Source organism: Hippopotamus amphibius, chromosome 1 (genome assembly GCF_030028045.1).
Source record: "Hippopotamus amphibius kiboko isolate mHipAmp2 chromosome 1, mHipAmp2.hap2, whole genome shotgun sequence".
In the NCBI taxonomy this organism is placed as follows: domain Eukaryota; kingdom Metazoa; phylum Chordata; class Mammalia; order Artiodactyla; family Hippopotamidae; genus Hippopotamus; species Hippopotamus amphibius.
In genome coordinates this window covers 81,344,062-81,358,039 of record NC_080186.1, presented here as the reverse complement: position 1 = coordinate 81,358,039, position 13,978 = coordinate 81,344,062, and the positions used below count along the sequence as shown (strand labels likewise).

Genomic DNA, 13,978 nt, shown 5'->3' with positions numbered 1-13,978 from the left:
ATAACTTTATAAAAGAAATTATCCATTCTTTTTACAGCACCTTGTGTTAACCTATATTTATAACTGTCTATTTTCTCAAATACACCATTAGCTACTTAAAGAGACATATATAAACTGATTTATTTTAATAGTTTTAGCATCCCTAGAGTCTAGTTTAATGTTTGGCAAATGTAGGAGGCCAATGTTTGAAGAATAAAGACAGAACAGGTTTTGAGAGAATACATGAAATTTCAGAGAAAAAGTAAAAATAATACATAGTGTTGCAAATACTTGCAAATAGATCAGTGCCCACACACAATTTTAACATCTCTATTAAAAGAAACATACAATAATGGCATCCAATAAAACAGATCTTCAAAATTCTAAGTACTAGACTGCCATATAGCACTTTTAACCAGTAGTTCCCCAAAACTAATCTGTAGACCAGCAGGGAAATACTTTATAAGCACTGTTTCCCACACTTCCCACCCCAAACATGAGGATTCAAACTCCTCAATAATGCTGGATGGGACACAGAGATCTGTATATTTTTAAAGCTCCTTTAAAAGGTAATTCTAAGATGATTATATAGCTTACTACCCAAATGGTCTATAAGGACAAATAACTAATGTCTTCTAAAAGCCAGGTTTCATTAATCAGTTGATAAAAAATTTAAAACACAACCAGCTGTTTGTAGAAAAGTTCCAGGATACTTTTAGTTTAGAAAAAGCAAGATAAATGATATTTGAGACTTGGGTAAACATCTACCTATGATTCTAAACTCTACAATGTCTAGGGCTTCATCATGAAGAATATATGGCAAAATGCAGCTGCTTTAAAAATCACTTAAGACAGAAAAGGTTGGTTTCGCGGTTCAATCAGTAGAAATGCTACTCTTGCATGGCATTTCGGGGCTGCTTTACCTTTAGCCTACTGACTTGATGGTATACTTCTGAATGGGAATTAAAGAGTCTTGAGTGGGCCAGCATAACTCAAGGAAAAGCCAGCTGTATTGACAGCTGCTTACCATAGTTCTGTGTCCTGACAACTGTATTTATTTTTTGCCTTACTAATATAAATATGCCACTTCTTAAAAACATCACTATATAAATGTGTTCTTGAAAATCTCTTAGCTCCAGCCCTAAAAGAGCAAACACAGCGTTTAAATTATTTCATTACTAATTATACATTACCTGTTTATAGCAGGTCTTTATAAGGTTAAAGACAAATCCTCTATCCATAACAGACAACAGATCATTGAGAAAAAATGCAAGGCTTGTGTTGAGTCTCTCAACCATTTCTATGTCCTGGGAAACAAAATAATAGGAAAAACAAAAGTATGAGAGTTTAATGTGTGCTTGAAAGACAGATTTAGTTTAAAAAAATAAGTTATCATTACCTTCTGAAACCGTGAAACTATATCACTGCCAATTGTGCTGACAAGAGCAGCAATGTCATCCATGAAACGTTCTGGAAAACGACTTTTCCTTGGTGCATCAAGTTTATCATTAAAGAATAAATGGTGTACCATACTCTTTACCTGAAAAAAGAAAAAGCCATTAGTTTAATTTCTTATGGATGTAATTAACAGTTACAGAGACTCTAAACATTAGGGCTATTTTTTTTTCAACATAGCATGTGATTTAATAGATGGCTAAAATACTTTTAACTCCTAAAATATTTTGAAAAAGTTCCCTACAATATTTTGTAAGCTCTAGAGAAATATCAAACACAATACAACTCAATCTCTGTATCACCTTCATAAAATTATCCTGGCTATCAATGGGAAAAAAATTCTGGAAATGTCCACAGAAAAAAAAATTTCATTTTAAAATTATTGTAAATTAAATCTTTCCAAGACTCAACAATTGTACCATTCCATGTCCCCCTGGCTGTCAGCTTTGAGAAGTTAGAAACTTTGACTGCATGGAGTATCTTTAGCACCTAGCATCTCATGGCATATGGTGGGTGTACATTAAATACTGACGACTAGCTGTTAAGAATAAAATGTTAGGTAAAAATTAAAGTGATTTCAATTTACAAAATGCTTTTAGATATAGATTCTTATCACAACAATGTATTAACAGTAATAAAGAATTTTAAATTCTGGGAAATTAATGACAAGGTTTTGCAGTTGATAAATAGCAGAGCCAGGTCAAACTGCACCCTTTTGACTATTTTATGTTTAAGAAATCTGAACATATATGTAAGACTATTAAAAAAAAAGTCAAATTACTATTTTGATCTTATATTAAAAGCACATGAATTACAACTTGATGTTTATTCTCCAGGGGAAAAAGATGAGCTGACTATCGTTACATAGGGTCCCTGATTTATTTCTTTGTAGATCAGCAAATCTCTAGAAGAAATGTTTTTTTTTTTTAAATGTTTTGCTGAAGTATAGTTGATTTACAATGTTGTGTTAATTTCTGGTTACAGCAAAGTGATTCAGATATATGTATATTCTTTTTCATATTCTTTCCCATTATGGTTTGTTACAGGATACTGAACATAGTTCCCTGTGCTATACAGTAGGACCTTGTTTATTTATTTTATATACAGTACTTTGTATCTGCTAATCCCAAACTCCTAACTTATCCCTCTCCCACCCCTTTTCCCTTTGGTAACCATAATTTTGTTTTCTATGAGTGAGTCTTCTCTATTTTGTCAATAAGTTCATTTGTATCATATTTTAGATTCCACATATAAGTGATATCATGATATTTGACTTTCTCTTTCTGACTTACTTCACTTAGTATGATAATCTCTAAGTGCATCCATATTGCTGCAAATGGCATTACTTCATTCTTTTTTATGGCTGAATAGCACTCCAATGTATATATATATATATACCATATCTTCTTTAGCCATTCATCCGTTGATGGACATTTAGGTTGCTTCCATGTCCTGGCTACTGTAAATTGTAAATTAAATCTTTCCATCTAACTTTTCAAATTAGATTTTTCTCTGGATATATGCCCGGGAGTGGTATTGCTGGATCATATAGTAATTCTAGTTTTAGTTTTTTAAGGAATTTCCCTACTGTACTCGATAGTGGCTGCAACAATTTACATTCCCACCAAAAGTGTAGGAGGATTTCCATTCTCCACACCCTTTCCAGCATTTATCATTTGTAGGCTTTTTAATGATGGCCATTCTGACTGATGTGAAGTGATACCTCATTGTAGTTTTAATTTGCAGAAGAAATGTCTTCTTATCCTCAATATAAGTAACATTCAACACTGAGAATGACTATGGCATTGTTTCTTTCTTTTTCTGTCTCTTTTTTGTTGCTGTTTTGCTCTCCTTTGTTTCTTATTTATTATTTTACACAATTTTTTTGAAGAAAAAGTTTCAACGATTTCAGCTTTCTAGAAGCTAGAGACGAAGGTCCCTAGTGCCAGAATGCCTGAGTTTGAATAACAGCTGGGCTATCTACAAGCTGTGTATATTTTAAAAAGTTACTTCATCTCTCTGTGCCTTGGTATTCCCTAGCCCATAGGTCTGTGTCACCATATTATATGTACTTAATAAATGTATTACTGCTTTTGTGTATGTATGTGTTTATGCTATGTGTATACATATTTATTAAAATATTAATTCATTTATTTGTTTTTAATATCATTTACTGAATTAAGCAAAAAGCGTTGTTGTTTTTTATTGCTGTGACTGGCATTTCCCCAAGAGCTTTCTAACCATAAAAGCAGTGGGTATCTATAAAGCTCTTTCTATCTAGTATGAAATCAATAGTACTGCCATTATACACTAGCATGTTCAGACTAAGAAAGAACGTATCACAGGCTTCCTTTAAAAAGATAGCTAGCTTCTCCAATTATCCCTAAAAATATAGTTAAAATTAGCTTTATAATGCCATTTAAATTGTGCTGATTGTCCACAGTGTTTATGTAGAGATGTAGCAAAGGTAATTTTGTCTTGGAGGCACATGTAAAACCAGAAGATGGGCAACAGAAAAAGATTTCCAGGATAAAATAATGAGCTAACACAAAAGTGTTTAATAAGAAAAGCAATATTAAAGAATGTGTTTGGTTTGCTCACCATTAACTCAAAAAAGAACCAGGCTTGTTGCAAAGCTGATTCCCGAACGCTGCCACTGCAAACAACCCACTGCAAAGCCAGCTCCTCATGAAAAAGCTATCCAGAAGTAAATACAAAGTTATTATCAATGTCAGGTCTGCTGATAACACAAACCAAATAATAATGCAACTACAAATGAAGATATAATGAGAATAAGCAAAATAAGGCATGAGAACCATTCAATGATGCAGTGAGGACACCCATTAACGAAACGGCTATTTATATATGTAAGACAGTGGCATGTTGAACAGCTGAAAAAATTACATGTTATCTTGCAGTAAAATGTAATTTTAAAGGACAGGTGGGAAATAGCCTCCTAAATTGTACCTACAAACAGAAACCAGACCGAATACTCATAGTTACAAATAAATTCTGGCTTGTGCCTTACATACATATTTCAACATATGCAAATACATTCATGAACTTTGCTGGTACAATTTAGGAAATATTTTTAAAAATTTAAACTTTTATATCAGCCATTAATTTTCAAGTTTTCAGGTATTTAAAGTTTTATTATTAAAATAGCAGAAATTTCCTGCCTTATAATGGATATACATACAAAGCATTTCCAAAATAGCGTATATTAATATGAAAAAGGACTAACAAAACTGTGCATAAGGGAAGCAAATCAACAGATCTTACTAAGAGTGATAATTTTTCTAACTCATCTTCCTTTCCCTGGAGATTTAAAACACAAAACAGAAGCAGTTACAGAAACAGAATTGAGTTGATACATTTTTTTGGTACTAAAATTTGAGGATCAAATTTAATTCACTAAACTCTAAAAACAGTCATCTGCAAAGATATAAACATTATAATAATGTAAAAGAGTCTGCAATGGAAAGGTATGCCCAACAAGGCATCAGACGAGCAATGCCTGCTCAAATGTATTTTTAAAAACAGTGCAATTATCGTAACATCTCATACTGGTTATGTAAAGAAACCTTACATCTACTTAATTGTTGGAATTATTTTCCCCCTACGTGGATCATCTTCATATGAATCTACCTTTTTAGTTGGTAAGCGTCCCGTTAATGTTTGTAAGAAACTTGACGTCTCTGTGTGCGAAGACATACGATTACAACTTCGATCCATAGCCTATGGAGTGAAGATGAATGAATGACGAGATAACATTAAAGTCTGCTATGGATGACTTTGCAGCTCAAGGATTACATACAATTCTGCAGAACGATTTTATTGTTCATCCCACTTTCACCATTTCAAGTTGCTTTAATGACAATGCAATAGAAGTATCAAAATGGCTTCTATATATTTTATCTTTAAAAGATAAGTATTTTAATTATATAAATACAGAGTGCTGCAAAGAATGAAACTTTTATCTGTGTGATCTATACACATGCATGTATCTAGTAAGAAAATGTAAAAAGTAAAAACATACTTCTCACTGGTCTTGGACCAAAAAGAGAAATCAAGAATTTTATATTTAATTAAAAAAATTAAAAGTGTAGAATGGTTTCCTTCCTGCTTCACCATCGTGAAAAATTATGATTCAGGTATGCTGTGTACTATATTAAATATAAATCATTTATAATAATAAATCTGCAATTAAATTTTTTCTTCAAGGACGAGAGCATTTTCCTCCAAAGCCAATACACAGATGAGAAGTATATTTTGAGGAATCATGCAGTATTAGCTGTCAAGCAACTAGATTTAAGCAAGCAAAACCTAGTACAAATAAGTTACAACAAATTTCATACTTTGCAACACAGTACAGATTAAAACAGATTTTTGCTTCTGGTACTTAATCTTACAATATGGGGATTATGTACTGTTCACATTTAATTTCAGCTTATTACCATATTTCTAGTCAGTGATTATGAAGAAAATGACAAGACAGTAAATGCTAAATGACAATGATACAATAGCTACACTTTAAACGAAAAGCAAATGGAAAACTGTCAGGTTTTTTCCACACAAAAATTTTTTAAATTCCTACTGAAGATGCACTATCCCAAAAGTAGAAATTGTTATCAAAGCCATCAATTGCATAAACAGCAGGCACTGAAACATCAATGGGGTGTACAAGGAGGGAAGGAGAAGGAGACAGGAAATAGGAAAGGAGAGTATTACTGGTGCAATTGGTGGTATTCATGCATAGCAGTTGGAAAATGTGCTAAGTAAACAAAAATACACACTTTTTAATGATTAACAAGCAAGCCACTGAAATCACAGTATATACTAAAAAGTAATGTTCTAAAGGGAAACATCAGCAGCCAATAAAGAAACCTCTAATATAAACACCACCTGTGTTGATTCTGCACTTGGACTGGGGTTGGATCCCCATGGGGCAGCTTTTGGACCACCAGTGTTAACCCAGGAATTGGAGCGATCTAAACCCTAAGCATATAATAGAAAGCAGTTGGCAAGGAAAGAAATATTACATGTGGCATGCTATATTCTTAAAGAAATCCAGATTTTCCAATGCAAACATGTTTTTAATTAGTACTGTTAAAGCAACCAAAATTTTTAGGCATCTATAGAATATTAGTTCATCAAAATTATCTTATTACATAATATTTTAAAAATCACAAAGAAAATTAAGTACAGCATTTAAAGGTAATTTCTCTTTATGTAAAGGGATCACCTTGAAGTATCAACAACTAAAGTTTCCACAGCAGCATCCCCCCCAAACTCTCTTTAAAGATGATACAAGCTAGCAACAATTTCCTCTAATTTTAATTAGGGTTTAAAAGAAAAAACAAACAAAAAAACGGAAGAAAAACTTTTCAATCTTGTCTTTAGACTTTAATTTTATTCCATCTGTCATAAATGAAAACTTCTGTGTAGCAATACTCCATAATTCTATCTGAACTTGCCTCCTCTTTTAGGGACCAATAAGAAAAATTAAGTAAAAATTTAAGAAACAAAAAGATGCCCGATATTTGCTCCTTTCTAAAAATGATGGTAGATTTGGAGTTTTGTTCAGTCTTATTGTGCTTGTTGAAATTAAACATAATGGGCTACTATTTTATATAAAAATTTTAAGGAAAAACATTATGCTGGGGCTGTCTGTAGGAATTATATCTTCATCATCACTATCGTTAATTTGAAGTTAATTTAATACACTATTAATGTGTATGACCAGAAGTGGATTACGTCTGTCTTCTCTGAGAGAGGTTATTATGATCCCAGGTAAAGGGAACTGAGGCTTTACCTCAGTTTCTTAAAACTGACTGATCATTAGAATCACCTGAAATGTAAAATTCAGATTCTGGACCCTACCCCCAGAAATCCTGATTCAGCAATCTGGGCTGGGCCCTGGGAATCTACTAACAGAAGTTAGCAAGGTGTAAGAGATTTTTAGAGGGCTACTAAAGACAACATGACAACTAAAAACATTAGGGCCTGAGTATGAACCCAAACCAGAAAGCACCAAAGAAGGATAGGTAAAAGAAAAGAGTAAACAATAGTAATCAACTCTATGTAGGCATTCGTACCACCTGGGAAGGTTAAGGACCACCACCACCACAAACGTGCAGGGCCCTACCTCTAAACAGTTAAATAAGAATCTCTGCGAGTGCGGCCGGCCCATGCATCAATATTATGGGAAGGGAAGGGGAAGGAAAAGGGAGGGAAGGAGGAAAAGTGGGGAGAAGGAGAGGGCAGGAGGAAGGAGGGAAGACAAACTACTAGCTCTCAAGGGCTTAGCTTTTAGGGGGAATATTTCTCCTCCTTTTTTCCTTATTTTTTCCAAAAATACAGAGAAGTTGAAATGATGATACAATAACAACCTATTTCCCCTCATTTTTGACACAATGTGTAAGATGAGAGTTAAAGTTCAAATCCAGGTTCTACTGCTTACTACCTGTAACACCTAAGGTAAGTTACCTGATCTCTTTTTCAGTTTCTTAGCTACAAATTAGGAATAATGATGTGTCTCCCTCATATTGTAAACATCAAAGTAAATAATGGGAGTAAATCACTGAATACAATGCCTCAAATATAGTAAACTCTTAAAAAGTAGTTTTAATAAAAACTTGCCATACATGTTTTTTTTTAAAATGCTTCCTAGCAAAGGAAACTGGGCAATATTCAAATACTCATAAAATTATGTAATCAGTAGATTTGTTTAAAATAAAATACACCATTTTATGAGGTATTAATAAAGATTCCTCAGAACCCCATTATATTATTTCAAATAAAAGCAAATCAGCACACAATACATTTTTCAGATAAGTTAAAACAAAAATTTTCAGTCTCCCAAATTACGTCACTACTCATGTCACAAAAGTAACAAAATACAAGCATCTAATTTCTGCAAAATTACAACTATGTTCTCTCTACCATAAATTTCTACAAAAAGAAAAACAATAACTTTGCTGTACTTTTAAGTTCACTTTTTAACTTCCTGCTTAATAATTTTCTTTAAAACTAAGGCACATGCTAACGGGTAATGTGAGAATAAACAATAAATCTCTTTGTGCCATTAATTATACATTATATCCACAATTCTAAGACTCTGAGCAGTTATAATCACATCAAGTCAAAACTAACTATTTAAAGAAAACCGGTGGCCAATTTATCTGTAAAGCAAATTAGTTCCATAATTTAAATGTCATAAAGCTAAGAATTATATCAAACAGTCCTTAGTTAAGCAAATTCATCACTAATATTTACTAATATAACTATGTTTACGTATCTCCAACTAACAGAAGAGATTAATCAGATGTGTGTACATATGCATGAAAATGTTTTTGTTCTTTTTGCCAAATCTCTGTAACATTATTATTTTGTCCCTTACATGTAGACAGGCTCCTTCCTTGAATAAAGCCCACAGTGTATTTGACTTGACATCAATACTCATGTTTCAATACAAAGATTTGGCTTTATACCCACAAATACTCAGCCTAGTGGATTTAGTAAGCTATGCATACAGTAAGCTCTCAGTTTTTGAAAAATAAGTGAAAAAATAGGAGATGATGCATTAGAAAAAAACTATCAAGGTAAAATTGCACTGGCATTTGATTAAAAGCAATAAAATTCAAATCTGATGTAACTGTATATTTAGATAACTGAATGTTAAAAAAACATTGCTAGGATAAAGAAAAAATCAGTTTTGGCAAAATAATTATGAAAAAAGTCTCACAAATACGGTTTTATAGACACTAGAGTAATAAAAGCCTATAGTCAGTATTTTTGAATTTTAGGAGTTCTGCATTTTGTACTAGGAAATGAAGTCTAACCAAAACTTCCATAAAACCAAATCTCTAAAGATCTTTAAGTATTTAATTAATCCTTATGACAAGAGGGAAATAAAAGCATAATTCAATTTTTTAAAAGCTGTTTAACTCTTGCTAGAGATACTCAAGGCCTACTAACATTCATTCATTGGATAAATATCTTTTGAGCACCTTCCATATGCTGGACATTATAGTTGCTCTGGATACATCAGTGAACAAATATCTCCGCCCTCATGGTGCTTATACTCTAATAAATGGAGACAAACACTAAAAAATAAACATGACAGGTAACTAATTTATATGTTACATTAAAAGGTAGTAAATGTTATGAGTCAAAGAAACAGAGTAAGGGGATGAGAAGTCCCCGGGACAAGGCTGAGGAGAAACACACACTTAAACATTTAAACAAGGTGGTCAGAGTAGACCCCATGGAGAAGGTAGTCCCCTGTGTAAAGACTTAAAGGAGATAAAGGAGTCAGTCATAGGATCTTGCTCAGAGATATGACATAATCCAACTTAAGTTTTGTTTGTTTGTGATTTAAGTTTTTAAAGCAGCATTCTGGCTGCTATGTTGTGAAGTGAGTGTAGGTTGGACACAGGGAAACCATCTTTTAAGGCTATTGCATTAATTCAGGAAAAGATGATCGTAGTTCAGACCAAATGGCAGTACTAGAGGTGGTGAGAAGTGGCTCTACTTTTAACATACATGCAAATCTGAACAAAAGGATTTAGAAAAGGCAGCTGAGTTTAGAATTCTAGAGAGATCTATACTTGAAATATAATTTTTGTGAGATATCAGCATACAGTGATACAACAACAGGACTTCATAAGATCACCAAGTGAGTGAGTGTAGAGAGCAGAGAAAACAAGACAAGAGAAGACAATAAATAAGGACAAAGGCCTGGGGCATTTCCAAATTAAGAGATCAGAAAAAGAAGAATCTACAAAGGAGACAAAAGGTGTAATCAGTAAAGCAAGAGGAAAATCAAGAGAGCGTAGTGCCCTAGAAGCTAAGGAAACAGAATAAATCAACGAGGAAGGAGATTTAACTGCATCAAAAGCTGCTATAAGGTAAAGAAAGCCAAGTGTTGAGACTTAACTTTCAGATTTAAGAACATGGAGAGCATTGGGGGCATTAGAAGGGCAGTAAGGGTGGAAGATCAAAGGAATATGTTTGAAGTAGAGTAATGGGAGTTAAAGAACGGGAGTAAAAGAATTGGAGATAGCAAGTACAGAAAAAACTCTTAAGGAATTCTACTACAAAACGTGGCAGAGAAATGGCGAAGAAGCTACCAGCAGAAACACTAGAGAGGAGATTTTTTTTTAATGGGAGAAATAACAGCATGACTGTATGTGGATGGGTTGACTTAGTAGATGGGGAGAAACTGATGATGTAAGAGAGAGATGAAAGAACTGCTGGAGTGAGGATCTTGAGTAGGTGAAAGGGAGTTGTATACAAACAGAAGGAATGGACTTAAATGGATAGCATATGTATAGCAGAGTTTTAAGTAGTAGGTAGTAGTAGATGATAGTGGGTAGGTAGATGTGATGGTCAAATGTTACAAAAGTTTTCTTCTGATGGCCTCAATTTTCTTTATGAAGTAGGAGATAAAGTGAGAAGGAGGATTGGTGCGGAGCTGTTAGAGGGTTTGAGGTACAAAAGAAGGCATGAAACCTTTTTCTGGGAAAATGGGAAAGTAAATGCAATAAAGAAATATAGTAAAATTGCTTGACAGCATTAAGGGCTCTCTTGAGGTTCATGGCCTTTAATTTCGAATGAGTCCAGTCATCATGGCATTTCTCAAATCATATTTAGCAGCACAGGTGCTGACATGCACAGGCAGTCACCTGAATTCAACTATGGTTTGTGGTTTGGCTAAGCAAGTAAAATAAAGTGAGAGAAAGATAAGGGAATTGACATTTGTTTATAATGGTAATAATTATAATGACTGATCATGGAATTTAAGCTGGCTAAATTGGAAGAAAGAACATTAAGGGCGTGAGGTACAGTAAGTAAAAAGGTCATAGGATCAAGTGACCAGAGGTTGCAGAGCAGAGAAATTGCTGGAGTTGGGGTACTAGACAGAAAAATATGAGCTAATGGTTAGAAAACAGATGCATGAAATTGAGATTATGAGGATTAAGGTTATCCATCATGACAAGACTAAGGGTATGACCATGGCTAAAACAGAGTGAAAGATAAAAATCATTAAAGAAGTTTCTTGAATTTCCAAGCCAATAAAATCAGAATAAATGAAGAGTAGCTATAAATAAACTTCAGATTCCTTATAATTTTTCAATGAGATAAAATTATATACCATTATTATTAGGGATTATGACTAAATGATAGTCCAAAATGAAGGTAGCTATCAAAAATTATGAAACCAAAAAAAAAAACCACTATATAAAAACCATTTAAATAAAATTTGATTAGGACAAGGCCGTATTGTCATAAGACAAAGTCTTATGATGGCTTTCTCAGAAGTTTATATATATCATAATATCAGAAGCAAGTTTACATCATTATTATGTCCCATTTTATGAACCACTTGAAAAAAGGCAAATAATCATTCCAATATACGTACACTTTTGTTCTAAACCGTGATGTTATAATCTATCAAATACATCATATATAAAGGAAAACTCTAGAATTATGCTACATGAAGCATAATGCAAATCTTACAGAAATTAAGAGATGTTTCAAAAGTAGCACCGTGAGGAAAATGGTGTCTGTAGCTCTTTAATAAGAAAATGTCTTATAATTCACAAATGAGATTCATTCTACTGAGGAACTGTATTTACAGTAAGTAAATTATGCTAAGTATTACCTCTATTTACAATGAGAAAAGATCAAGAATGAAGACAAGGATAAAAAAAACCTTCTTTTCCTAGACATGGAAAGATATGTGGGGGGAGAAAAGCTTTCTATTTTGCAGTTCTTATATTACTCAAGTTACTCTGCAGTATCCATGTAAATACATCTGCACAAGATTCTCTCAGAGAGTTCACAAAAAGTGCAAGTTTGTTTAGAGTAACATCTATTTGGATCTTTAAGTTATTGAAATTCATGTTTAATTTATCCTTTAAATTATAAGGCTACAAAATATTTTTTTATCTGTGAGAAATTACTTTAAAAAATATATTTTTGATCTGAGAAATTATTACTTAAAATTACTTTAAAAATTACTTATAAGGTACTTTAAAACGAACAATGCTAACGTTTATTAGAAGCTTCTGAATGCAAAATTTCTGTAACTATATGAATAGATTTAAGTAATTCTGATGTTTGATCAATATTCAAGTATTTCAGGTAACAAGTTCAGATCATTCATAAAAAAAAAAGAAAAAAGTCTATTATAGTTCAGGCTAAGAGTTAAACATAGACCCCAGAACACATTTACTAATTCTTCCTTATATCCTAATTAACAGAGTAAAATGTCAAAGAAAAGTTGGCTATGATTCCATAACAATGGTATCTTCCTCCTTTCCAATAGCAAAAAATCCATTTAGAATGGTTTGGTCAAAACCCAACATAATGCGATTTCTTGGCCTCAGTCTTGTTGTTCTTTTTTCCAGTTTGATTTTCAAACTCTGGGTTATTTTTGTACTTTAACTACAGAAAGGTAATGACTACTTGTTCCTTAAGCATATTGGGGGGGGGGGGGTAATAAAAATGGATGCTTAAATAAAACATAACTGGATCTTATACTGGCTGGCCTCTCCCTTGTTGTCTGGGATAATCATTAACCATGATTAAATAAATCACATTTTTCTAATCCTGATGTACCTTACAAAGAGTTCTGCATGTGAAATGTAGTTCTATAACCAATTAATTGTTAATCATTGTTCTTGACATTTTTGGAGAAGGGAGACTCATATTTTGTCAATAATATGTCCCCACTACATGGCAGTCACAGGTCTCTTTTAATCCCGTAGAAAATCAATCTAATAATTTCTCACATGATGATCATGTGACTGGTCACCCTGGACAAATTTTTGAATTTGGCAGATTTTCTTGAGCAGAGTGCACAAACCAGTTTGCAATAGCAAGCACATTTAATAGAAACATCAAACACTTATGTGTTCACTGACAGAACAGAAACGTACAATTTCTTTCTTATTACTAACTTAAATACATTTTAAAATTAAGAATAAAGTAAAACAACTGGACATTTCTCATTTGTTCATAAATTGAAAACCAAATTTATTAGGCACATGTCTTCAGCTTACCTTACTGCCGATGATTGACCGTACTTCATCATCTGGTGACGTGGGAGTCCCAGATATATCTGGATTACTATTACTAAGGCTCCGAGAACGATTTAAATTAAGGCTTGCAGGTCTCACAGCAGATCTAGCCATTGTGGCATAATGCACTGATCCTCCCAAACCCCCGGAACCTAGAGTTGTATGTAAAATAGCATATAATTAAACAAAATAATCAGGAAAGGACCTGAAAAAATCTCTTCCACTTTACAAAATTCCACAAAGATCATAAATTGCTTTTATTTCTAAATGACAATACTATAAATAAGCAAAGCACTCCAGAACTAATGATAGCTATACAAAGATAATTTATTTTACAGCAGCTGACAAAACCATGTGAATTATAAGTACAATCATTATCTCCTCAATGTTTCTATGATTATATATTACATATCCAAAAAAAACCAAAGTAATAAGAAACATATACAAACATTATC

At 32.9% G+C, this 13,978-nt stretch overlaps 1 protein-coding gene across 5 annotated transcripts in view; it reads right to left on the bottom strand.

The window, feature by feature from the left end:
- Positions 1 to 13,978, bottom strand: part of DOCK7 (dedicator of cytokinesis 7) — a 208,065-nt gene that overhangs the window by 69,630 nt on the left and 124,457 nt on the right. For 4 of the 5 annotated variants that reach the window (XR_009050226.1, XR_009050228.1, XM_057717585.1 and 1 more), the window contains 6 exons: positions 13,506 to 13,675; positions 6,340 to 6,432; positions 5,083 to 5,172; positions 4,036 to 4,131; positions 1,379 to 1,519; positions 1,173 to 1,286 (listed from right to left, as the gene is read on the bottom strand). Coding sequence is in view for 2 of the 5 variants with exons in the window: in XM_057717585.1 (XP_057573568.1) it covers positions 1,173 to 1,286; positions 1,379 to 1,519; positions 4,036 to 4,131; positions 5,083 to 5,172; positions 6,340 to 6,432; positions 13,506 to 13,675 (704 nt within the window). In the remaining 3 variants the exon portion in view is untranslated. The remainder of the gene's footprint in view (positions 1 to 1,172; positions 1,287 to 1,378; positions 1,520 to 4,035; positions 4,132 to 5,082; positions 5,173 to 6,339; positions 6,433 to 13,505; positions 13,676 to 13,978) is intronic. The other variant, XR_009050227.1, reaches the window with a different exon arrangement.